We start from the raw sequence: 25459 nt of genomic DNA on the forward strand, positions 1-25459 counted from the left end.
GTGATGTGGGATTGCCTGAGAGTAAATGGCCCATCCCTCCCCATAGAGGAACAGCTTTCTACATTTTACAAGTGGCAGAACAACTCCCCCACTTCTTTTTCTTCTTCTTCTTAATAAAGAAATGTCATGAGCAAGTCCAGGACATACAACAGATAAAAGTAGAGCTTCTCTGGTTGAAGCCAGAATAATGGGAAGGGAGTGGAGCCGGGAGGGGACAGAGTCCCACCCTCTGGCTTCCCTTGCTTTGTGATGAGACCAGAGGAGAGCTACTTTACAGAACTGTACTTTGGATCCTCGATAGAAACAGCTCTTCCTGCAGGATACCGCTAAGGACATTGTTCTCCTCCTATACAGCACCCTTTCTAGGAAGACCATAGAAGACATTTCTCATGGGTCTCACTTCCAAAAAATCCTTGTTATTTTCCTCCTTTTTTTTTTTTTTTTTTTTTGGAGTGCTTGATTTATTCTTCTTATCTTATGGAAGCCACGGCTTAATGCCCCTTTTAGCATCGCACAGAGCTGCCCTTCTGGCAGTTTCTCAGGACTGCCCTGCACATATTTTATGAATTATAGAAATTAAGTCAGGAATCCAAGTATAATTTCTACTTTATTTTCCTATTGTCCTGAATTTCACTTGGTTTTCATTAGATCTTCTATCTTACACGTGTATATACCTTACTTCAAATCCTTTCTGGAACAAAACAGGATAAAAATAAACACATGAATGTGTAAGCGTACTTAAAAACCGACAAGCCATCCAATAACCTTCTGCAGCCATCATGTGACTGTGCTCACCTCGTTGGGGTGGAATCCATCCACGGGCTCGATGAGCTGCCAGGGCTGGCCGCCTCTCTTCTGCCACTCCTGTATGACTGCAGGGCACACAACGAGAGGGTTACAGACACACTTGCACAAGCAATGGCCAACATCCAAGGACAAGGGCATGAGAGCTGCCTATGCCCTCCCGGGCCCATGTTGACTCAGCCACGGCTGTCTCTGAGCTGCTCTCTTGCATTGGGGGATTTCTGAACATAAATGATCTTCCCACTGTGTGTGTGTATGCTTTTTCTAACTCAGGAAGGGAATACATGAGAATGTTGGATGAATGTGGTTTGTGTAGCAGGGAGGGCAGTAGGAAAAGGTGAGCTCTAAAATATTCAACACCTATTTCAGTACATGTCATTTTTTGGTGGTGCGGTAGGATGGTATTACAGTAGGGGAAAGTCAAACATTTTGTTAACATCCGCTTTCATGGGTTGCCATTTGCAGACTCTGCCTGCATGTGTCAAGCACTTGCCTTTAAAAATCATACAGTATGTCAGGAATATAATTACACAAAATTATCTCATCGCCACAGTTAGAGGGAGTATGGCTGCAGAAAAAATATTATGAACCCCAAAGTGGTGAAAAGCAATGAAACTGGCCTTCAACAGGGGTGAGAGACCAAGAATGTCAGTTGCTCTGAGGCAGCAGCACAATTAACTCTACATCATTCCATCATACAGTCAGTAAGAACTCCCCAAGGAAACTTCAAATCCCTAGGAAGCCTCCAGAGAGCAGCATCTGAGCCAGCTGCTCCTGGCGAAGCTACGCCCTCACTTTCCCAGCGTCCAGTGATGGGGGCAGGCACAATCAAGATTCCTCCCGTTCTTTACTCTTCATTCCCCAGAAAACTCAAGAACATAGGTCTGTGCCCTCTGTTTCTCCTCTTCTCATCCCAAAGTAAGGATGGAAGTTCTGTCAGGGGCTTTGATTGGACAAGAGGGGCTGTAATTCCCAGGCCTGAGTCAATACAAGGCTGCTGTTGCAGTTAGTCCTAATATCCCAGCATGGTATCTCCACTTACTACTCAATCTCCATTCCCCAGGGGCTGAGGATAATGCTGCCCTTCTCAAAGCTCAGGAAAAAATTCATACTAATGGTGTGGAGTCCTACACACTGAATCGCCAGCCCCTGTTAGCTTATTCTCTGGCAGAAAGGCTGCCCCTGAGCCACAGCCTCATATTATGCTTCTGGGTTTTACTAGAGGCTGTTAGAAGAAGCAGCTATTGATAAGTGGCCTTTGCATTTCTTGAAAACTCAAATTGAGGACACTATCCACTGTGTTATGTGGTGTCCGCCACACAGAGTCTCCAGGGAGAAGTTGCGGTGTGCTGATAAATAACACTTCTCTCTGAAGGTATGGTAGGTACCTGCTCTTCTAATAGGAAGCTCAGAGCTGCATCACTGCTTAAACAGCACTCACTCTCATGCAAGTTTATTTGTTCTGTCAAGCCAGCATGCAGCTTTCGACAATTTCTTTCTTGCCCTTGGCCATAGTGTCTTGTAAAGGGATAGTTTTGGGGAAGCTTGCCTGGCTCAGTCTTCAGTTTGCCTGGCCTATTTTGCCTGCTTTTTCTTTTTTTTGGGTGTTGGGGGGCATGACCTTGGAATCCAACCTTCTTCTTGAGGCTCAATTCTAGCTGCCCCACCTTTCCCTCTGGACTTGACACTCTGAAGCTCCTGTGGGTTCCAGACTGCCCTGCTGGCTGCGATGCTGGCCCTGCCTGCTCAGGGATGTCATCCAGCCCATTCCCTGCCATTCCCGACCTGAACATCCAACAAATTGCCCTTAATGGAGAACCAGGCGTCTGGAAAGATTTCTTCAAACACAGAGCCAGGATCACCACCACTGAGCTCTCTCAGTTCTCTTTGTCCTTTTATGGTCTTTGTCTCATCTATCCTTGCAGTCCCACAGGAGTCTCTCAAACAAAAATCAGCAATGATGCAGAAAGACCCAGGCCAGGTGAAATGTCAGCCTCCCTGTCCCCTCCGTGACTTCAGAGATGATGTCATCTCCATTCTGCTTGTGCTCCTTTTTGCTTCACCAAAGTTCTTGATGAACATTTTGTCCCTTCTCCCACTTTCCCCTTTATTTTTAGTTGGGTTTCACCTTATGCTGTACAGATGCTAACAGAAGAAAGAAAAGAAAGAATGAAAGAAAATCCCAACAGGGTGTTGCAAGGACTGAATATTTGTGTCCCTTTCAAATTCCTGTGTTGAAACCCGAATCCACATTATGATGGCATAGGTAATTATTCCATGAAGATGGAGCCCCCATCATGGGGTTCATGCCCATGAATTCACACCCAGCCAGGTGTGGTGGCTCATGCCTGTAATCCCAGCACTTTGGGAGGCCGAGACGGGTTGATCACAAGGTCAGGCGTTCAAGACCAGCCTGGCCAACATAGTGAAACCCCGTCTCTACTAAAAATACAAAAGAAAACCCAAAAACAAAGAAACAAACAAAAAAATTAGCCGGGTGTGGTGGTGGGCGCCTGTAATCCCAGCTACTCGAGAGGCTGAGGCAGGAGAATTGCTCGAACCTGGGAGGAAGAGGTTGCAGTGAGTCGAGACTGCACCACTGCACTCCAGCCGGGGTGACAGTGTGAGATTCCATCTCAAAAATAAATAAAAATAAAATGAACCCCAGAGGGCTCTCTCACTCTTTTTTTTTTTTTTTTTTTTTTTTTAAACCGTGTGAGGATACAATGAGAAGTTGACAGTCAGCGACATGGAAGGGGACCCTCACCAGAACCTGACCATGCTGGCTGGCATCCTGATTTTAAACTTTTAGCCTCCAGAACTGTAAGAAATAACTTTTTGTTGTTTACAAGCCACCCAGTTCATGGTATTTTATTACAGCATTCTGAGATAAGACAGTTATTAAAAAATTCCCAGGTGTGTTAATAAGAGCAAGCCAATGGGAATTGAGCCCAATCAAGACTTCAGACAGAACCTACTAAAAAGTTGTGAAGAGTTGTATGAATAAGACATGGAGGCAGAGTCCTCTTGTAATAAATAGATGCATAGCAAACCAGGACCTGACCTGGACTATCCTGGTGTCATCTGATGCAGTGGTGGTAGGAAGCCTCTTAAATACTTTTTGACTCTCCGTGTTTGCAAAGAGAGTTGAATGACATATTGAATCAAAATCCATGCCTGAGATGGCTAAGAAAAAGTCCAGAAAAGGATTATGGTGATCAGGAGCTCTGGAAAATCCACAGTAGAAAGCAAATTTGAACCTTTTAAGGAAACACAGTTTAAACAAGATTGTGTTCCTTGAGAAGAATGTTTACTAGGAGCCTGATATTACAAAGGTGAGATTTGCTTATACAGGAGTTTCTTAGACTGTGATTCAATTTTGGCATCTAGGCTTAAAGCAATTCTAGGCTATTTTCATTTTGATTTGCATTTTATGTGAGTTACTAATTACCAAACTAAAACCTATGGCCCTTAGAGAAAGAAAGAGAGGTGTTGATAGATGTTTTCATGGAACAAGATGATTCAATTATCAGAGTTAGTGACGCAGGTTGAGCATCTCACATCCGAAAAGCCAAAATCCAAAATGCTCTAAACTTCAAAACTTTTTGAGTGTCAACATGATGCTGAAAGGAAATGCCTACTGGAAAACTTTGGATTTTGTATGTAGGATGCTCAACTGGTAAGTATATATAATGCATATATTCCAAAATCCTAAAACATCCCCCAAAATCCAAAATCTGAAACACCTTTGGTCCCAAGCATTCCGGATAAGGATATTCAACCTATACTGTGTTTTCAAAATGAGAAGAGATGACCATTCCCTTCTCCTTCCCTTGGAGACTTGAGCAATCCCATAACTGTGGGGATTATAACATTACAGCAGGACATCTACTTATACACCTAATCGGAAATGCCGCACTAGCATTATCAACCATTAGTTTCCTTGCAACTTCACTAACTTTAGTGCTCCTGATCCCCCAAAAGGAAAACTCAGGAAAAAAAGCACAAAGAAAGAGAAGGATATTTACTTGCCAAGCTTTGTGGAGGAACAGGAACAGACCCTAGGGTTGGGAGCAGTGGGAGAGGTCCACCTTTTATCATCACCATAGTCCAGCAATTCTAAATGATGTCGATGATAACACATTCTTCCCTGCTAGGAAATTATTCCTGTCTGTCAACTCCCATCCGTTCCCTACATTAGGTGGCAACTACAAGGGAGTCCAGCCTTTGGAAGAACTTGCTTGCCATATAAAATAATGCAATAGGTGTTAAAAGAAAATGCTACAAGTTTACTAAGACTACACCCTGTTTATTTACAGGGTAAACATCATTTTTTTCCCCATATGATTATTATGCCTGTGAAGGCTACAGGTCATCACATGTATGTAGCTATCAGGACAGTAAAACTTAAGGGAGCTTCAGTAATTCACAGGCAAGTGTTTATTTAGGATTTTATCTGTATTGTGGCCAATGTCACAGGAAAGATCCTTTTTTTGTTTATCTCAGGATGAATTCTGCTTTCTTGGGAGAAATGCAATACCAGACACTGGTCTTTACTTTTTCCTTGATTGATTTTAGAGTGGGAGGTCCAATCAAAGATAACATGGTAAGTTGGTCAGTTTCCTTTCTACTTTGGACCATAACTTAAAATAGACCAATGAATTCCTATTTGTCCTTCAGAAGACCTGGATTAAGTTTCTTGAACGATCATGGATGATCTGTAGAGATTTGGAGCATAATGTATTTTGTTTTGTTTTCTTCTTCTTTAATGTAGTTTATTTGTAAAGTCAAAGAAACTGCTAATGACCAGCTTTTCAAAGATGTAATAGAAAGAATGGAGGAACACTCATAAAACACTTGAAAGCTGTTTGATGAACAGCAACACTAGCAGATATTTTAAAGAAAAGGCTGCTTTCTGGTCAGCACCATAAAGTCATTGGCTGATTTCACAAATGTATTCATGGTGAGGGGAACCAAGAGCCAGGTTTACTCCAATTGAGCTATCTGGGAAGCTGAGGGCAGCTGGAGATATATTTAAACTGTCAGTGTAAAAATGGCTTTGTCAGCCAAGTGGCATTTTCTTTCCTCTATGGGGAGGTGTGGTGCAGACAAAGAAAAAGAATATCACCGCCTCAAGTTGGCATTTCCTGAAGGGAGGAAAAGTTGCTGCCTCTGTTTAGTTCATAACCAGTTGGAGAATGAGTCAGCAAGAGACAAAAAGAGTCTTTGGAGATGAGCAATCACCTTTCAGTGCTGGACTGAGGCTGCCAGGGTGGAAAATGAATGGGTCTTTTGCCTACCCTCAAGAGACAGGGACCCTCAACTGCAATTTGCTCTGTCACAAGGATGTGAAATTGTGAATTTTAGTATCATGAAAAATGAGAATATTTTTAACACAATGGTCAGATCACATATAGTACCAAAATGAGAGGAGAGATTTTCATGGGACTATCAGGACTGTAGACTTAATAAATAACTCTGTAGGATTTTAATTTCTGATAAAAGATTACTTTTCTTCTTGGTAATGAGATGCATTTCTACCATACCTTCCTTGAAGGAACTCAAAGTACTTCACAGGCATGAATGGAGCTGGGGGCTGGGTTGGACATCAGGAGTGAAGGAGTTGCTTCATACACACTGATGATGGTGGGGGTGGGGGGATGGCCACTAGCAGTTATTGAGTCCTTACAACTTTACAAGTTTTGTTTTACTTAATCCTTACATGGGTTAGTTATTTCTATCCTACATACAAGGAAACAAAGGCTGGGTGGTTATTTAATTCACTTGAGGCTACCCAGCTATTCTGTGTCTGAGCTGGAATAGGAACACAGTTGTAAATTCTGGGCTCTTTCTATAACCACACATTGTACCCACATGAGGTGGGTTTCTGGGAAGATGAGCTGCCCAGGCATGGGCGGTTACCCATGGAGATGGATCTTGGAGGGGATTATCCCTCCAGCTACTTTGGAAAATGCTAAAATTTCAAGTTAAAAATGTCTTTTGCAGTACCTGACTCTGAGCTTAAGTCAGGACACTACCACAGTTCCTGAAAACCAGACAGAAAAGCTAGCTCTTTCAGAGGTGGACAAGGTGGCACCTAGACATCAAATGCAGGTGCTGTATCAGATGTTCATGGGGGTGGGCCCCACAGTGGTCCCACTGTTCTCCCATGCCTTCCCTAGTGGGGTGCCCACTAACTTCCTGAGGAGAAGACGAAGAAGGCCCCATGGAGAAATGCCTAGGAGGCTTCTCCCACGTTGACGTAGAATGTTCAGTTCAGCTTAATTCAACTTTTTGCTTTTCCACGGCGTTTATTATTGTTGTGAGGACAAGAAAGGACTGATGAGGCTCTGCTTCCAAGCATGTCAATTCACCAGTGGAATTCCGGGCAGACAAGAATAAAGCTCTTCTCTCTATATCCTCCACAGAGATAAGGACTCTTCTGTTTTGTTGACAATTATGTTCCCAGCACCTTCATAGCTCCGGGCACATAACAGGACTTACAAATCTGATGACTGACCCAGCTCTTAATCTTGAGGCATTTTAAAGTTCCATTTATTAAACTTTATTTTTATTTTTATAGAGATGAGGTCTCTGTCAACCAGGCTGGAGTTCAGTGATGTGATCACAGTTCACTGTAGCCTCAACCACCCAGGCTCAAGTGATCTCCCCATCTCAGCCTCCAGAGTAGCTGGGACTACAGGCATGCACCACCATGCCTGGCTAATTAAAAAAAAAATTTTCATAGAGATGGGGTGTCGCAATGTTGCCCAGGCTGATCTTGAACTCCTGGACTTGAGTGATCCTTCCACTTCGGCCTCACAAACCCTTTACTAAACTGTAATGGACATAGAAATGACCTGTGGATTGTGTTTGAATGCAGGTTCTGATTAGGTAGGTCTGGAGTGGGCCCTGGAATTCTGCGTTTATAACCAGCTCTTGGGTGGTGTTGATTTTGCTTATCCAGAAGCATACATTGAGTAGCAAGGGTGTAAGGAAATGGTACCTTTTCTGTGTAACAGGCATAACATTTAGGAGGATGGCACATTACTTCATACAATCATCACAGAGAATTGTTAGGAAGATATGGTATCCCCATTTCCAGGGCTGGAACGGGAGTTTAAAATATTCAGAGAATTGCCTGCAGTCCCAGAGATAATAAATGACAGAGCTAGAGATCACTCTGGAAAGTAAAAAAAAGTCCCATGTGAGTGTTAGACATTATTATATTTTTAATAACTTTATCTATATTCAAGGTTGACGATGATCAAAGATCACTTGGTGGTGCATTTGTTTACACCAGGAATTCATTAATGAGTCTTCAACTCTGCATTTTAATGAGAAGTTATTTATCAAAATGTCTCTCCCCATGAGAGAAATGTGTATCACCTAGGCAGGAAATCTAGTTAAGGGAGATCAGTCTTGTTGAAAGGATGTTCGGAATTGAACTACTAGAGTCTGCAATGCAAAATGTGTCAGCGAATGTAATATTTGATAATTCATGATGGCCATCTGCTCCAACCCAGATGCTACGGATGGGGGCATTGGGGGTGGGGGACAGAGATGATAAACTCTGGATGAGGAATCTTCCATCTTTCGCCTACACTGTGAAACCCTTCATTAGCATTATCTCATCTGGCAGTCAACAGGGGGCTTTGCTCTTGTATAAAAATTGCTTAGCAATGAAAATGAATCAGGAAGGATTATAGTCAATAAGCAATAATTTTTCAGACTCAAGATGTAAAGGGTAAATCAGTAGCTATAGTAATCATGCCTGTTTTTGTGTGACTCCTCAGCAGTGACTCCAGTGTTTGGACAGAATACTAAAAAATAAACTTAGTAATAGTCTTTCCAGAAAGTTCGGACATGGGTTGATCACTTTGCCACCGGCAAGTTCTTTGGTCCCTCCCTTAGAGATTCTGATTAAGTTCATCCTGTATGGAGTGTGGGAATCTGCACTGCTCTTGCGTCCCTGGGTATTTCAGGGCCCACTGTGAGATGTGCCACCATATCCCTCATTTCTGTCACATCCATCAGGTAACCAGGGCTTTTAACCTGGCAAGAACAGGTTAGTGAGTGCATTAACCTGTAGGTTGCCAGCCCAAAGCTCTTTCTAAACAGTCACTGGCTCTATTGCATCAGGGATTCTAAAATGATGGTGAAGTACAGAGGTAATGCTGGGCCCAATCTTTTCAGAAAAAGTCCCACATTTTATCTTTTTTTCAATACTGAGAGCTATTAGTGTGTCAGAATAGGCAGGAGTAACCCTGCCTAGTCTGCGGCCTGCTGGCTTGTAAAAAGCAGTATAAAAACCAGCTGCCCAGGCCCTAAACTAGCTGCTGCTTTCATCTTCTGTCAACACCCAAACAAAGCTACTTACTTTCATGGAAGGCAAAATCCATGTAGAAAAGATCGAAGTTTGTAAATTTCTCACTGGTTGCAATTTTTTTCAGTGTGTTGGAGAGTTGCTCTGCTCTCTGAAGAGAGAGGAAACAGGCAGAATTCCATGAAATCTAGACTTTGACTTTAGTGACATAATTCAGGCAGAACAAAGAAATCGATCTTCCCCATCCTACTCTACTTTCATTTCTCCAAGCCATCAGCAGACAGCTGCTCTGCACATTAAATTCTAGTCACATACAAATGGCCAATGAACATGCGACAAATGTTAACGTTCTTTAGGAATTGAATCAGTGTAAATTAGTGATACTAGTTTTTCCACCCTTGGAATTGGCAAAAGTAAGATAACCATGATATTGAATGTTGTCATGGGTAGGTGAATGAGAATGTCATTAGCTTAACTTTTCTAGAGAGCAATTTGGCAATATGGATCAAATCCTTAAACACGGACATACCCTTTGGCCCAGTAATTCTTCTAGGAATTTGTCTCAAGGGAATAGAGATGTACACAGAGACTTACACCTTTAGATATACGATTGTTCATCACAATGCTATTTATCATAGCATAAATTTGGAAACAATCTAAATGTCCAACACCAAAGGATGAAATAAATTATAATATATTCACATGTATAAACTTTAGAATGGTTACAATATTATGGTGTGGAGAAACAATTTATGAACACTGGAAAGCATAAAAGAGTATGTGCATTCTCATACTATGTAGGCAAAAAACCAAATATATTGATCTCTGGAAGTGGTAATGGGAAGACATACACATATACTAACTTTGGGTGGTGAAATTTTGGGTGATCTTTGTTACTTTTCTTTATTTTTTTGTGTGTTCTCCAAGTTCAAAAAATTGAAATATGCTTTTTATGTAAAAAATATTCAATAAGTCTTTTGTTCGTTCATTTTTGTTTTTGAGACAGGGTCTTGCTCTGTCGCCCAGGCTGGAATGCAATGGCGCGATCTTGGCTCACTGCAACCTCCGCCTCCTGGGTTCAAGTGATTCTCATGCCTCAGCCTCCTGAGCAGCTGGGACTACAGGTGCCCACCATGGCACCTGGCTAATTTTTGTATTTTTAGTAGAGATGGGGTTTCATCATGTTGATCAGGCTGGTCTCAAACTCCTGACCTCAAGTGATCCTCCCACCTCAGCCTCCCAAAGTGCTGGGATTACAGATGTGAGCCACTGTGTCCGGCCTCAATAAGTATTTTACAAACAGATTATTCACCATCTGTGAAAGAAGTGCAAACCATGTTCTTTGAGCAATGGATTCCCTGAGAGAAGGGAGGAAGGTTCTTATTTACCTCAGGAGAACTTCTGTCATGCATAGGGGCCAAACTCAACCAACTCTCTCCAAATCCACAACTACGCTTAGGACCAGCTTTAAAAGGTGTGTGTGTGTGTGTGTGTGTGCATGTGCACGCAGGGGAGTGTTTGTGTACACATGTGGACACACGAGAGAGACAGTGGCTGAGAAACACAGTCAGCAGAAGACAGACCCAGAGCGAGACAGAAGGAGACAGGGTGCACCAGGTTCTCTTGGCTCCCCAAGCACCTGGAAGGTTTGATCTTGTTATTCACCAGCTTGGAGACCATCCCCCTGCCAGGATCCCATCCCCAGTGAAAACTCTGCAGCAAACACAGGGAAAGAATGATCAAAGATGGTATCAAAAGGGCTGTGACAGTCGTACCTCTGAAGTTAGAGTCCGCAACGTCTTGTTGGAAGACATCCAGCCGTGGCAGGGGCTGACCTGAGAGCGGGAAAACACTTTGATTACAGAGGAACAGGGTGGGTAAGCAGGCCTTGAAGCAAGCTAGTGAGTGCTCACCTGGAGGCAGTTCAGGAAGGAGTACAAGTGCGCATAGGTCACGTCTTTATTTAGCTGGCCTGGAAAACAGAACGATCTGGTAGATTGCAGGCACTCAGCAATAGCAGCATTTAGAGACACTGAGGGGCTTCCCTGCCTCCCTTGCAGAAGGTCGCTATTTCCAGGGGATTCCCCTGATTTTTCATGCAGCATTGCTCTTGAAGAATGCCTGTGCTTTCCTCCTTTCTGAGCCTCTAGAAATTCAGACCCAGAGTTGGGGAGGAGCCCTGAGGAGCTCACTCCCATATAGAGCTCTGGGCATGGGCCAGGATGGGGCTGGGGGAACTGGCCTCATCTGGACTCAGGAAAAAGAAATCCAAGTATCCTACAGCTCGATATGAATCAGGATGCCTTGATAAAGCCCTTTAAGAGCAATACTTTCTCCTGGCCGTGGTATGAAACGCTCCCTGCATGGGGCACAGGGAACATTTGAGGTGGCGGTTGACCTAATTCTCTTTTCGAGGTTTATGGAATGCTCAGGTCTGACCAAATTATGCCATGCCAAGGGCCTGGCAGGACATTCTGAGTATCTGAAGCTCTGACCACGTAGTTCCCTGCAGTTGGTGAGCTGAAAGCTGTACAAAATGCTCGGGTGACCCATGGGATGGGGAGGCAATACCTCATGTCTCCCTTTGTGGCACTGGATTAAGGTCTGTCCAGTAGATATCTTATTTGACCCTAATTAGTAGACACCCTTATTTCCTAGTGCAGGTTACAGAGGTACGTAACAAAGTGAAAAGTACCAGATGAGGGTTCATCCAGTTTTTCTGAATATCAGCTATAGTCCCAGAATCTGTGGGGGTGATTTCTTCTCTCTTCCAACACTGCTCCATCCCGCCTCCAGCATATACTCCCCCCGAAGCAATTAGACTTTCATGCTGTGGCTGACACACAAAATCCAGGTCTCCCCAAAGCTCGGGGGTAAATGACTGACACTGTATCCATGAACACTCCTCACACTCTTGAAAACATAAAGGAAGATAATAGGACCTATCTCAGAATGAAGAGAAAGATTGAAGGTGATAGAACACAGTCTTATTTTTCACTTATACCTCTGTCTGGTTAGCTAGACTGGAAGATAGATTCAATTTTCTTGTCATAGAGAAAAAAAATTATTATCTCTCTGTGTGGGTGAGTGAGTCCCAGGACGGGAAAGCCACAGGCTCATTACGGCCATTAAAGTCACAGTGACTCGCCAGGTCTGTCTTCTGCACAGGCTTCTGTATCTTCACATTTTAAATGAATCCCAAGCCCTCGGCTTTTGTCCTTGCTTTCATTGTATGGGTCCAACACTGAACTCCCGTTTTCCCCCAAGTTCCTACTTCTACCCACCGAGGCTTTGTTCCATTTTGTGTGTGTGTGTATGTGTGTGTGTGTGTACTTTTTGTCATTTGCTCCCTTCCTGAATGTGTCTCAGCTGCACTGACTGACGTTTTCCTTCTCCACTCCCCACCCTGGGTTCTCCACGTGCTCTTCTGGCTTGGTTCTTCCCCTTTGGGGGCTGCCACTGAGCTGTGACCTTCTGTCTCCCCACCTTCTGTGAGGGCCCAGTGTCTGGCTGCTTTTGCCTTGGTGCCTGGTGCCATCTTGTCTCTATGTTGGAACTGGGGCCTCATAGTGAAACTTAGGTAGCCTGGCTGGGGCCCTGCCACCCTTCTGGGCCCTGGTGTGTCCCCTCCCACTGAGGGGCAGCATCTCTCTGCAGCCTGACAGGAGGTGGCACCTCATGCCTGACCGTGCACTCTCCCCTCCCCACCTTCAGGCCTGGATTGCTTTGATATCCAGAGAGGCCGGAGTTTGTCCTGCTCCTGTGACACCGGGAACTTCATTGTTGACTCCTCCCTGGGGATGAAGGCCCACCTTGGCTTTGCTCCACCCTGCCTGACGCCCTCTCCTGCTGTCCTTCTGCTGATGGCCAGCACAGTTCCCAATGAGACCCTGAGGGGTACCCCGCTTCGGCACCTCCTCAGACCCTCTCCCTTTCCCTCTGTCTCCTGGCTCCACCTCTGGCTGGACCTGAGAAAGGGAACATCCTCAGTGTGGGTGGCTAGGTCTGCTGAACAGGATGAGGGCACATTAGGTGCATTTAGAAGAACCTGGGAAAGTTGTAATGAGTCTGTGTCCCTCCTCTCTGGTGTTTCTGCCTGTTAGAGGGTAGGGACTCTGGGGCTGGTCATGTGGAAGATTGGCTAGGGGTGCTTGCGATGGACTGATGGTTTCGAGGAGAGGAAGAGGGAAATGGTTCTTACACTGTCTGCTTTATTGGCAACATCAGTTGGTCCCCCACTCTTTCTTTTAAAGCTTTGGCTTTGATCTTTGTTGCTTTAATGTAATTTTGGCCTATTGATCCTACCTCTATGGGGTGCATGAAAAGAGGTTGTGTCTGTGACTCCCTGGTTAGCAAGTCCATCTGGATAGGAAAGCTGATCAAGAAAGCCCAGGGGCAGGCCAGGAGGACTGTCCCACAGTGGCCAGGAATCACCAGGGGCTGAGGAGCTCTATGTGTATCTATGTGTCTTCATGTGTGTCTGTGTGTCTGTGTCTCTTCTTGTGTGTCTGTGTATGTGTGTTTCTGTGTCTCTCTGTGTTTTTGTGTGTTTTTCTGTGTCTGTGTGTGTATGTGTCTGCATGTGTGTATCTGCGTGTGTCTGTGTCTCTGTGTGTGTGTGTGTCTGTGTGCCTGTGTGCCTGTGTGTGTGTTGTGGGGAGCCAGTGGGCTGTCCCAGTGTTTGCCATAAGCTCCTCTGAAGATCAAAGGCCTGTTCTTCTCCAGCTGGCTAAGTGTCGGCTTTTGTCTTCGTAATCTGCAACTTCTTTAGGGCAGGGTCTCTGGTAACTATTTAAGTCTGGAAACATAATTGAAATCTGAGGTACGATAGAAACCTAGAACCAACAAAGATCAGTCACAGCTCCATGAAATGCCGTGTAAATGTGTTAAAACCACATTCATTCAGACAGAGGGAAAGCACGTGATAAAATAGAAACACCAAGGTATTTTAAAAAGGCATTTGGTTTCAAGTTTAAGAGTAGTTGGGACAAGAAGAAGTTGCTGTTTTGTGGCAGACGCCCTTCAAGGCAGGCCCACTAGCAGATGAATTTGCAGCCAGGAGTCCCTGGCTTCCTCCCTATCATCTAACCTTTGGGATGGCCCCAGAAGGCCTGTGACTTGCCCATCCTCATGGCACTCGGCACGTTCGCTATCAGGGTCCATGTGTTGCGTTCCTCAGCAGAGCTGTCTTTTCTCTCTCATTTGAGGACACAGACTGCATCTTATGTCATCTTTACTCAAAAGCACAGAATAGGAATCTCAGAGATATTTCTGGAATGATTGCCTTCCTTACGGACCATGGCTGAGAGGACTTGTGACTGGCCAAGCTTGACTTTTCTCAAAAGACCCATGCCAGTAGAATCCCGGTGTGTGAGGCTTGCTGTCTGGTAATTCCTCACAAAGACAATAAACTCCCACCAGGAATTTTAGTGACTAGGAGAGGCTATGGGATGCCCCAGCCCTCAGCAGCCAGTGACAGACTGGGTAGTGAGTCACGAACCCGGCTGAGCAGGAGGGATGCCAGGAGGGATTGGTCACCCCCTCCTCCCTGGCAGGAGTGAGACAGCCACCTGCTCTTGTTCTGGGGCCCTGTGACCTGCTGAGTGGGTGCTGTGGCATCTAACCCTGCCTTCACTGGTTGCTCAGGCTGAGTTCCTGCCCGTCCTTCTGAGGGGAAAGGAGGCAGCAGAGACTGTGTCACTGACCAGGGGGTCTCCTACCATGCTTCTGTTTCCTGAACTCTTTCTTAATTTTTAAGAAGTGGCCCAAGTCAAGTCTAGACATTATGATCACCACATTTCTAGGCCCAAATAAATGGAACTCATCCCCTTCCCCCTACTTCTTTTTCTTTGCACAGCACCCTTAGCACAACCCTTAACGTGGTGCCCAGGAATCAGACTTGAGTGTCCAACTGCTGATTAAGATGAGATCTATGGTGGCCTAGGCAGAGCAACCAAACCCTGAGGCTGGCCCAGCACGAACCCTGCTTCACTGCCGGCTCAAGATCCAAAGACGGGGTTTGGGGTGAGAGCAGAAGAGAGACAGCGCAAGAGCAATAAATAAAATTACTGTGGTTAATGAAAGCATCTATCTCACAGGGTCGTTTTAAGAATCACACCTTCTCGGCCGGGCACAGTGGCTCATGCCTGTAATCCCAGCACTTTGGGAGTCCGAGGCAGGTGGATCACCTGAGATCAGGAGATCGAGACCAGCCTGGCCAACATGGTGAAATCCCATCTCTACTGAAAGTACAAAAAAGTAGCCCGGTGTGTTGGCGGGCGCCTGTAATCCCAGCTACTCGGGGGGCTGAGGCAGGAGAATTGCCTGAAGCTGGGAGGCGGAGGTTGCAGTGAGCTATGATTGCGCCACTGCACTCCAGCCTTGGTGACATAGTGAGACTTCGTCTCAAAAAAAAAAAAAAAAGAAAAAAAAAGAATCACACCTTCCTAATGTGGCCCCCTCTTGCAGTCTATCATCTTGTGTGAGTTATGAGTCCTGTCAAAGGAGGCCTGGGGATGCTGGACAAATCCCATCTACTTCCCCAGCCTTTCTAGGAAGGACCCTGATGCTTTGTTGAGCAATTTATAATTTATTTCCCATGGCAACCAGGCAGCAGAGATAATTTAGGATGTGAATAATTACTTATCGGCATCAAACAAATTTTAGATGGTTTCAGCTTTCTCCTTGATTGGATTTTTTTTTCAAAACTACTGATGTTTCTATAGAACAAATTTGTTCTATCTTTTTCTTCTTCCCATTTTGTGCTGTGACATGCTAGGGTGTGATTAGCTGCCAGAAAGAGTCCACTTGACAAGGACAAGGCAAAGTCTAGAGCAGTCTCTTAACCTCGTATGACTGTCTTGATTTTGGGGTGCTGTCTCGTGCATTGTAGATGTTTAGCAAACCCCCTGGCCTCTATTTGCTAGATGCTAGTTGCACCCCTCTTCTTCTGAGACTGAGTTTCACTCTTGTTGCCCAGGCTAGAGTACAATGGTGTGATCTCAGCTCACTACAACCTCCCCCTCCTGGGTTCAAGCGATTCTCTTGCCTCAGTCTCCCAAGTAGCTTAGATTACAGGGGCCTGCCACCATGCCTGGCTAATTTTTTTGTACTTTTAGTAGAGACAGGGCTTCACCATGTTGGCCAGGCTGGCCTTGAATTCCTGACCTCAGGTGATCCGTCCACCTCGGTCTCCCAAAGTGTTGGGATTACAGGCATGAGCCACTTTACCCAGCCTAGTTGCACCCCTCTTCTATCTCCAGATGTGATAAAAGCAGGGTGGGGGTGAGTGGGTTGCCCCCAGCTGAGAACCACTGGCCTAGAGAATCCACAGAAGTGGACAAATCCCCCAGTCATCCTTTTTTCTTCCCTCAGTCCTTTCCAAATTGCATGGAGTCATTCTTACATACTATTCTTACATTCTTTTTTTTTTTAGACAGAGTTTTTGTTTGTTTGTTGGTTGGTTGGTTTGTTTTTTACTCTTGTCACCAAGGCTGGAGTGCAATGGTGCGATCTCGGCTCACTGCAACCTCCACCTCCTGGGTTCAAGCGATTCTCCTGCTTCAGTCTCCTGAGTAACTGGGATCACAGGCGTGTGCCACCACGCCCTGCTAATTTTTGTATTTTTAGAAGAGACGAGGTTTCACTATGTTGGCCAGGCTTGACTTGAACTCTTGACCTCAGTTGATCCACCCGCCTCGGCCTCCCAAATTGCTAAGATTACAGGCATGGCACCGTGCCTGGCCTCATTCTTATATTCTTACACACATTTTTCCTTCCTCCAGTCCTTTCCAAATTACATGGAGTCATTCTTACATTTGGTCTCATATTTATGAAACCAAACATGTCTCATAAATCAAGTGAATTGCATGGCATATCGGAAAGAATTTATGGAGGTGGCGTAACCAGAGTTTGTGAAAAGAAAACGGGATTTGAAATCAGAAAAATGGAAGTCAAGTTGCTATTACTGTGTTGGAGGAAATTGGGAACAAACTTCCCTGCCCCCAGCTTCTCTTTCCAAAGCATTTCTTAGTGTCAGAGAGACATTTGGAAATCTGAAAGAATCAGTTGAGGGCAGATGTACAATTTTCATATCCCGTGGTTCAAAGAGACATTCTTAGCCCAGGTTGGTGTCCTTTACGCCTGCAAGGTTGGTGTCCTTTATACATGCAAAGCAGCCCAGAATGGAGTGAAGTTCCATGTGTGATCATGTTATTTCTAAGGGGGCGTGGTCAAAGTTGCATGAACAGGAAGAATATGCTCTCTACTTAGGTGAGGCTGGACAGTGTTTTGCTTGGATAATAATATTTGTGATACATGAGTAATTCAAGAGGAAAATGGTTTCATCCTTATTGGTGGAGAATCTGGAATGTGGGTGTCCACTATTGTCCCTCCAATTAAGAGACCAGAGCTCTTTGAGAGCTAGCTAAAGGACCCTTACTCTTTTCCCAGGTGGGGAGAGGCAGAATTTCCTGAGGGAGAAGTAGGGGGGTTGTCTTAGACAGGGACTGCAGGAAGAGGACAAGGGAAGACTGGAAAGATATACACAAAGTTGTATATGCAAGAAAAGGCTCTTGATGGCCTGAAATTGGAAATCTTGCTCCCCACCCACCCCCTCTAAGGAGGGCGTGAAGGAATGAGTTTCAGGTCTTCTTTGAATTTCTCACCTGACTCCTAAGAAGGTGCTTGGACTGCCAGCACCTTTTAGTAGGTTGGGCTCAGGAGGTGAGTGGGGTAACACCAGGGAAAGGATAGCCCCTTCTTCATGATAGATTGGTGCAGGTGCTGTCAATATGGGGCTGAGAGGAGGGTTCCCAGGCCTCTTCTAATAGATGCCCATCAGGGAAGACTAGGCCAGCTCCCTGTTCCTCTTCCTTGCCCAGTTTTCTTCCTATGGCACGTATCACCTTCTGACATACTTTTGAGTCATTGTCCCACTGTAATATAAGCTTTCTGTGGGCAGGAACTTAGGACGATTGTGTTTTCTGCTGGTTACCCTGTGCCTAGAACAGTGCCTGGCACATAGTTGGCACTTAATAAATACATTCTCCTCTGAAATACAGAAAGCAGAGCCCTGCTACAACATATTCAGTGAACTCTGTGATATTTGGCAAGCTACCTAACCTCTCTGAGCGTTGGTTTTTTCCTCTATGAAATGAAATTATTGTGGCTGATGAAAACATCTATCTCACAGGGTTAAGGATCACACTTTCCTAATGTGAATTACTAGCACTTTTATGTTATTTGTACAGTACCAAGAATATTTGAGTTGCCACTAGAAAGTTCCGGGAACATTTTAAAGCCTTTCAGAGCTAAGGACCCCAAGACAGTGTAGAAGCAGGAAACGAGCAGGCTGGAGGACCGTGCTCTAGAGAATTCTAACAGGCCACCAGGAGGCACTTACCACTGAGGTTCAGAGAAATCCGTCTTTGACTCATGGGTCTGTCTCCTGTTTGGGCTTCCTCAGCTCATTTTACATTTCACCTTCTGTTAGAGGAATTTCCTGGTTTGAGCGCTTACCTTTTGATGTGTCCTAATTCTTCGTGAATTACTTCTGCCCTTTCTGCCTTTGGATCTGATTCTGCTCACCTCTGGATAATGACCTTTAGATACTGCACCTGGGGGCTCTTGCCTTCATCAGCTCTGACCCATGCTCCATGATGGCATTTTAAGCACATTTCTATATGGTTTGAACCATATATACATTGAACTATATATACATTGATGTTATTAAAGAGTAAAAGAATCTTCAAACTGATACCGAGAGGATGATATCTGTTGTGCAAATTATCCCAGAGAAAGGTTCCATCTGGTAAGCCATACAAAATAACATGGCTGCCATCGGGCAGGTGGGAATTTAGATGCTTCAGAGTCTGCATGACATTGGAGTACAGTTTCTCAGGAGTGGTCATGGCTGGGACTGGGTCACTCTTCCTGTTGGTGGAATAAATAGAAAATATCTTGGCTGATTGTAAGGATAGATGCATGCAAGTTGCATGCAAATACAAGATGCATCACACACACACACACACACACACACACACACACACACAGAATGTGGTGGTCATTGGAGCTATTTGCAAAATATTCCTGGATTTCTACCTTTCTGGCACATAGTCAGACTGTACTTACTGATTTCCTTGTGGTTGAGTGGACTATGTGACTAGTTCTAACCAATGAGTGGTGAGCTAAAGTGACATGTGTCATATTTGCTGATGAGACGCCTTCTAGAATGCTCTTTTTCTTTGCATGGATATAGGCAATATTCTAAATAGCTGCTTCACCAATCTGAATCTCGGAACAGAGTCCCATGGTGATCTCTGATGGACAAGTAGTATGAGAGAGACGTAAACATTTGTTGCTTTATGCTACTAAGATTTTAGGGGCTGTTTGTTCCTTTGTTCCTGTAGCATAAACTCACTGGCCTGACTTACACAATTTTTGAAATGAAAGGGGTCTGGTATTGCTTATGATTTATTTGACACTTTGAGGTCTGTAATTTGGTCTTTAAAACTTTTCAAATATATCACAGTTAGGAAACAGAATCTTACTGACCAAGTTATATGTCCGCACTATAGCTTGCTTTTTATTCTTCAGTTTCTGCACTGGATTTGGACTTGCATGCATTTCCTGATGGATTTCTATGCCAGGCTATACCCTGCAACAACATTTCCAACCGACAATTCCAGCCTGCATTGTTGTCTTTATATAGTAGTGCTTGTGTTCTATAGAGGGTATTTGATTTTTTAAATTATATTTTCTTGTTTCATAAAAGTTAGTAAAATAAAAAAAGAAAGTGCTGAAAATAGTTATGAGAGACACAGTCCTAAAATCAAAGCATGTCAGACAAAGGTGAAGCTCCTAAGTGAGCTGAAAGTGATGAATCTTTGCCCTCAGTCAGACATTTATTGAATTTAAGCTGACTTACTTATTTTCATTTGGTATGGAAAAGAAGTAAGGAATGTACAAAATACTGCAAAGACATCATTTGAAGTTATGTTAAAATTGCACCCATTGGTTGATTTAAAGTTATGTTTAATTGGGTGCTATGCTCACCACCTGGGTGATAAAGTCATTTGTACTCCAAACCTCAGCATCACATACTATATCCGTGCAATGAATGGGCACATGTACCCCCGAATCTAAAATAAAAGTTGAAATTATTTAAGAAAGCTATGTTTAAAAGGCAAAGGGTGCTAAAATATTTTTGGCATTAGTATGTTTATTATTGTTCATTTCTTTGTACAACTGACTTTTGGACACACCTTCAGGAACACATCAAACTTGGATTAGGATCCTAAGCTGCATTAACTCGGGAGTAGAATACAGAATTTTCTAGGGTTTTCATCCACTCTTTAGGCTCTAACTGCCTGTCTTTACCCTAAATGAAACAATGCTACAGTGTTACTTTCTCTTTTGCATACTTAAAATTCCAGTTTCCCTAATGATCCTATAGTGGGTTAAATAGTGTCCCTAAGAATGTGACATTACTTGAAAATAAGGTCTTTATGGTTGTCATTAGTTAAGATGAGGTCATGTTGGATTAGTGTGGGCCTTAAATTCAATGACTGAATCCTTATAAGAAGAGGAGAGGACACACAGACACACACCAGGAGGAAGGCCTTGTGAAGGCAGAATCAGACACTGGGGTTACAGCTGTCATGAGTCAAAGAGTGCTGAGGATCGCTGGGAGCCACCAGAAGCGGAAAGACAAAAGGAAGGAGTTCTCCCTGGAGCTTTCAGAGGGAGTATAGCCCCGCGGACACCTTGATCTTGGACTTTCAGCATCCAGAACTGTGATGGAATACATGTCTGCATTTTGAGTCATCCAGTTTTGGTACTTTGTTACAGCAGCTCTAGGGAACTTAAGACAGATTGTGAACCAGATAAAATAAGTCCATCACTCAGAGGCTGGACCCGGGGCATAAGTGATATGGGAAGAGGGGACAGAAAGTGGCCCCCAGGGATCCATAATCTCACTTTTAAGGGAGCTCATGAATGAATATCGGCACTGCCTTTTTGGAGGTCAATTTTTCAAAAGGTATCCAAATTTGAAGTTGGCTCAACTTTTGACCTTGGAATTTCACTTTCAAGAAGTTATCCTATAGTAACATTTCCACAAATGTGCAAAAATGTGCATACAAATACTGCAATACTGCTTGGTGTAGTGTGTAACTGGAAAAAGACAGAAGCCTGAATACATAAATTATGGTATACCTGTGCAATAGAACTCTATATAGCTGTTAAGAAGAATAAAATAACTAGGTATCATTGCTTGCACAACATTGTGAACTGAGAATGCCCCTGAATTTTTGCTTTAGAATGGTTAGTCTTACATTATGTGAATTTCACCTGAATAAAAAAAAAGAAGTAATTTGTATGTATTAATATAGAAAGATGGCTAAAAAGTATTGCTGACTACAACAATACTTTTGGTGCTGTGGGGTAGCCAGTAGGGTAGCAGTTGTGGTTGGTTGTATGTGCTTCAAAACTATGTAATGGATCGCTAGAGTCTCCTAAGGGGGGAGAAAAAAAGATGTCTAATTTTACAAACTCTCAGGGTGTAGAACTGCATGCTAAATTCATGTTTTCCATTGTCAGGAAAAAATTACACTATTTTAAAAATAAAAATCTTCCTAACCTGATAAAAAGCAGCTACAGCAATTTGTGACTAGGTTGCCTACCTACTAGAGCAGAAGCGTGGGGAGGGGCTTTGGCTTGATTCCTATATGCACAGAAGCAGCACTGAAGAACCTGCCCCAAGTACTCAGGTTCTGTATTCACTGTGTGTTTGAAGTGTGACAGCAAGGGTGAAATGAAAGGCAAGTTGGGTATCTATATCCTTTCTTCTGTCATTGGGAAAGCTGGCACACACTGCCTATTCACTTTTGCCTTGCCACACTTTTTTTTTTTTTTTCCTGCTGATACAGCCATGCTTTGGCACAAAGCAATTATGCTGAGCTAATGTTCTCCAACCACATAAGGGCAAGATGAGTTAAGTTGGACAAAGTCTTCCCAAATCCCCATAAAATAATTATTTTTTTGGTTAGAGGCACAGCCCTGATGCTAAACGAAGAATCTGAGCTAATTTGTACTTATGAAAGGTCACCCACAAATTAAGCAAGCATAATCAACATGGCTAGTTGCTAAGTGAAATAAAAATGGAAGCCTTGGTGTTGCTAATGAAACATTCTCCAGTTACCTTTGTTCCACCTTGTACAACGATATAATTTACTTTTAATTTGCATAGCAAAATCAACCAACTTTTAGCTCAGGTAAGGGCAAGGGAGTCTATGTGACTCATGGGGTGATCACCCCTTCCAGATGCCATGGAAGGTGCCTTTTGACTTCTGTCCCTGAAAAGTTTTCCTTTCTTTTTTCTTTCTTTTCTTTTCTTTTCTTTTTTTTTTTTTTTTTTTTTTTTGAGATGGAGTCTCACTCTGTCGCCCAGGCTGGAGTGCAGTGGCTGGCGCAATCTCAGCTCACTGCAAGCTCTGCCTCCCGGGTTCAGGTGATTCTCCTGCCCCAGCCTCTCGAGTAGCTGGGACTACAGGTGCGCACCACTACACCCAGCTAATTTTTCTATTTTTAGTAGATACAGAGTTTCACCATGTTGACCAGGATGGTTTCAATCTTTTGGCCTCGTGATCTGCCTGCCTCAGCCTCCCAAAGTGCTGGGATTACAGGCACGAGCCACCGCGCCCGGCCCTCTGAAAAGTTTTCAATGGCATTTTGATCTGTGTACTTTTTCCTCTGGTGATGTTTGGGGGAGACTTTGTGCTAGTGTTCTGGAGACCAAAGAACCCTAGTGGTTGAGAACTATCTCCTAGGTCTCGTCTCTCTGGTGTCTCCCAAAGGACGAATAGGCTGGGCTGAAGGTGTTTAACCCTTTTCAACCCAGGTGTCCCAGGCACCTGCCACCCCGGATTTGTCTGCCCACCCCAGGGTCCCAGCGCCCCTTCTCACACACCAGCGAGCTCACCCCAGACACTCAGATGGATAGGTGAGAGATCGAGAGTGCTCAGCTAACAAAGAAGATGTGAAAACCAGCCTGGGGCACAGTGGCCACACTGGGGAAAATAATGAGAGAGAAATTTGTGCTCACTGACATGCTCTCACACATGTCAGTAACACATGCCAGGCTTGGAACAGATGAATAGCCTCACTCCTGAGGGTGACTCTGAAGCCTGTCCTGCCCTAATGAATTGTGTCTGATCAGGCAAAATAAGCCTGATCATTTCATTACCCTGGCAGGTAAGCCAGCCAGATTTTACCTGGCCGGTGCCAGAGAGAGGTGTCCCTTCTCAAGGAAGAAACTGATCAGCATGCGCAGAAAACCAGCTTCCTGGAGCCACAGCTAAAGCACAGATCACTGTAGTGGTCAAGTGCTCACACCTCACTCACAGCTAGCATTTGTGTTTTTGAAACACCCAGGTAAGAGAGTTAGCCCTTTTCTTCATGCCAGCCAGTTGCAATCACATTGTTGGGCTCTCATCCAATCCCCTTGAAGAGATATATATATATATTTTTTTAATAGAGACAGGGTCTTGCTCTATCACCCAGGCTGGAGGGCAGTGGTATGATCATAGCTCACTGCAGGGTTGAACTCCTGGGCTCAAGCTTCTCCCACTTTAGCCTCCTGAGTAGCTGGGTAGAAGGGGCATCGTGATACAGACTGGGAATGGGATGAGGCCTCCCATATTACCCCATGCATAGAGATACATGAAATGTCCCTTAAAAGTGGGCGTGGCCTGGAACATGCTGGCTGGTTGGAACCTCCTTATCATTCCCTTTGCTACCCATGTCTCTCACTGAGGAGGCTGGGAGAGAGAATTCCTCTGAGCAGCAGGAGCTCTTTCCATTCCCTTCCCTGCTGGCTTTTCTATCATCTGAATAAATAGCATGGATGGTTTCTCACTAGTGCAGGCTCCTTGGGGCCTGTGACCTGTCAGTGCCTCGGCTGGCTTCCTCTTAATGCAGTGCTGGTCAACTGCCCAGGGCATAACCTGAAGCACTGGCATTGAAGAAAAACAATAGTTGGGGGCAGACAGACACAGACACCCTGTGTGGGTGGTCCTGGCTCTCTCCATAAGATGAAAATGTATAATTTATACTTTCTGTGTATACTCCTAAGAATATGATGCTTGTATGAATGCCATCTGTCCTGTGATTGTCCACTGTAACAAATGAAACTATATCCATTTATGGGGCTAGTGCTAGATGCTTATATAATTCTATGGAATTTCCAGCAATTACCATGTTCATTTCAGGGATGCTGCACTGGGATGTTGGCGAAGGGTTGTCACTGGCCTTTATGATTGGACGTTCTGAGGCCATTCCCGTTTCCCACCACTGCCTCTGTCACCCCAAGGTTCTGCTGCTGTAGCTCCCCAACATTTGCCTTGTTTTGAGGAATGTTTCTCCTTTCATATTATTCACATTACATAGCCCTCAAGGGCAGTGATCGGAAAAGCGCAAAGGAAGCTGAGTTAACCTAAATCAAATTGAGCAGGGTTACAATGAGAAAGCCAGGTTCTCTACGTGATCTTTCTTTTTGACTTCCTGAGGCTAAAAGCTATCTTCCAATCATGACACTCATTCATATAACCAGTATTTGTTGAGTAACTAGATGAGTTTAGAGAATTGAGAAAAAAGCACATAAATGTATTACTTCAGTAAGAGCTAGCATTGTCATAGAAAAAGAAAAGAAAAAAGTCAAGCAAATATCCTAAAACTTGTTCCAGGACAGACTTATTATGTAACTCCTTGCTGCTTGAGCTTTTTATAAAATCCCTTTGCTCATTTTGGGAAATCTACTCCACCTTGATGTTCTGGCAGATGGGGAGGTATAGTTGCCATCTGTCTTTATTTTTTTAACCCCTCCACAGGACATCACAAAGTGGGCACCACAGGGACATCCCATACTGCCAACTCTGTTCTTTCACCCAAATGCTTGCTGCTTCTCTACCCAGATCCCCAGCAGGGGAGAGGCTGGCACAGGTCTCTGGCTGATGTCTGCCTGCCCTTTAGCTCTTTGGGAAAGGAAAAGTAGGACTGGGCTGGAGGGGTCTGGGTAAGAAGGTTTTGCTGGAAAAATACAGTTTCAGGGATTTTGGCTTTTGGAGCCAGAGTCTCTTTCTGCACATGTTCTTTATTCAGTATAGTCAGTTTGCTCTCTGTTCCTCTCTGGAAGGACATGCTCTGGGGGCTGGGGGAGCAATGACTGATCTGACCATAGCTTTGTTCTGTTTCATGATGGCAGCTAGAGCCTGAAGCATGGTGTTTCTCCTTCCATTAGCTCCTTGATGTCAGGGGTTGTGGCTTCTTTGC

General features: G+C 44.3%; 1 protein-coding gene across 4 annotated transcripts in view; it reads right to left on the reverse strand.

The window, feature by feature from the left end:
* Window positions 1-25459, reverse strand: part of AOAH (acyloxyacyl hydrolase) — a 208937-nt gene that overhangs the window by 8026 nt on the left and 175452 nt on the right. For 3 of the 4 annotated variants that reach the window (XM_030931867.1, XM_010361136.2, XM_030931868.1), the window contains exons 16-20: window positions 18891-19063; window positions 11044-11102; window positions 10906-10965; window positions 9185-9281; window positions 796-872 (exon numbers count right to left, since the gene is read on the reverse strand). In XM_030931867.1, the coding sequence (XP_030787727.1) occupies window positions 796-872; window positions 9185-9281; window positions 10906-10965; window positions 11044-11102; window positions 18891-19063 (466 nt within the window). Of the gene's footprint in view, window positions 1-486; window positions 692-795; window positions 873-9184; window positions 9282-10905; window positions 10966-11043; window positions 11103-18890; window positions 19064-25459 lie in introns of those variants that run through there. The other variant, XM_030931869.1, reaches the window with a different exon arrangement.

Source organism: Rhinopithecus roxellana, chromosome 6, assembly GCF_007565055.1.
Source record: "Rhinopithecus roxellana isolate Shanxi Qingling chromosome 6, ASM756505v1, whole genome shotgun sequence".
Lineage (NCBI taxonomy): Eukaryota > Metazoa > Chordata > Mammalia > Primates > Cercopithecidae > Rhinopithecus > Rhinopithecus roxellana.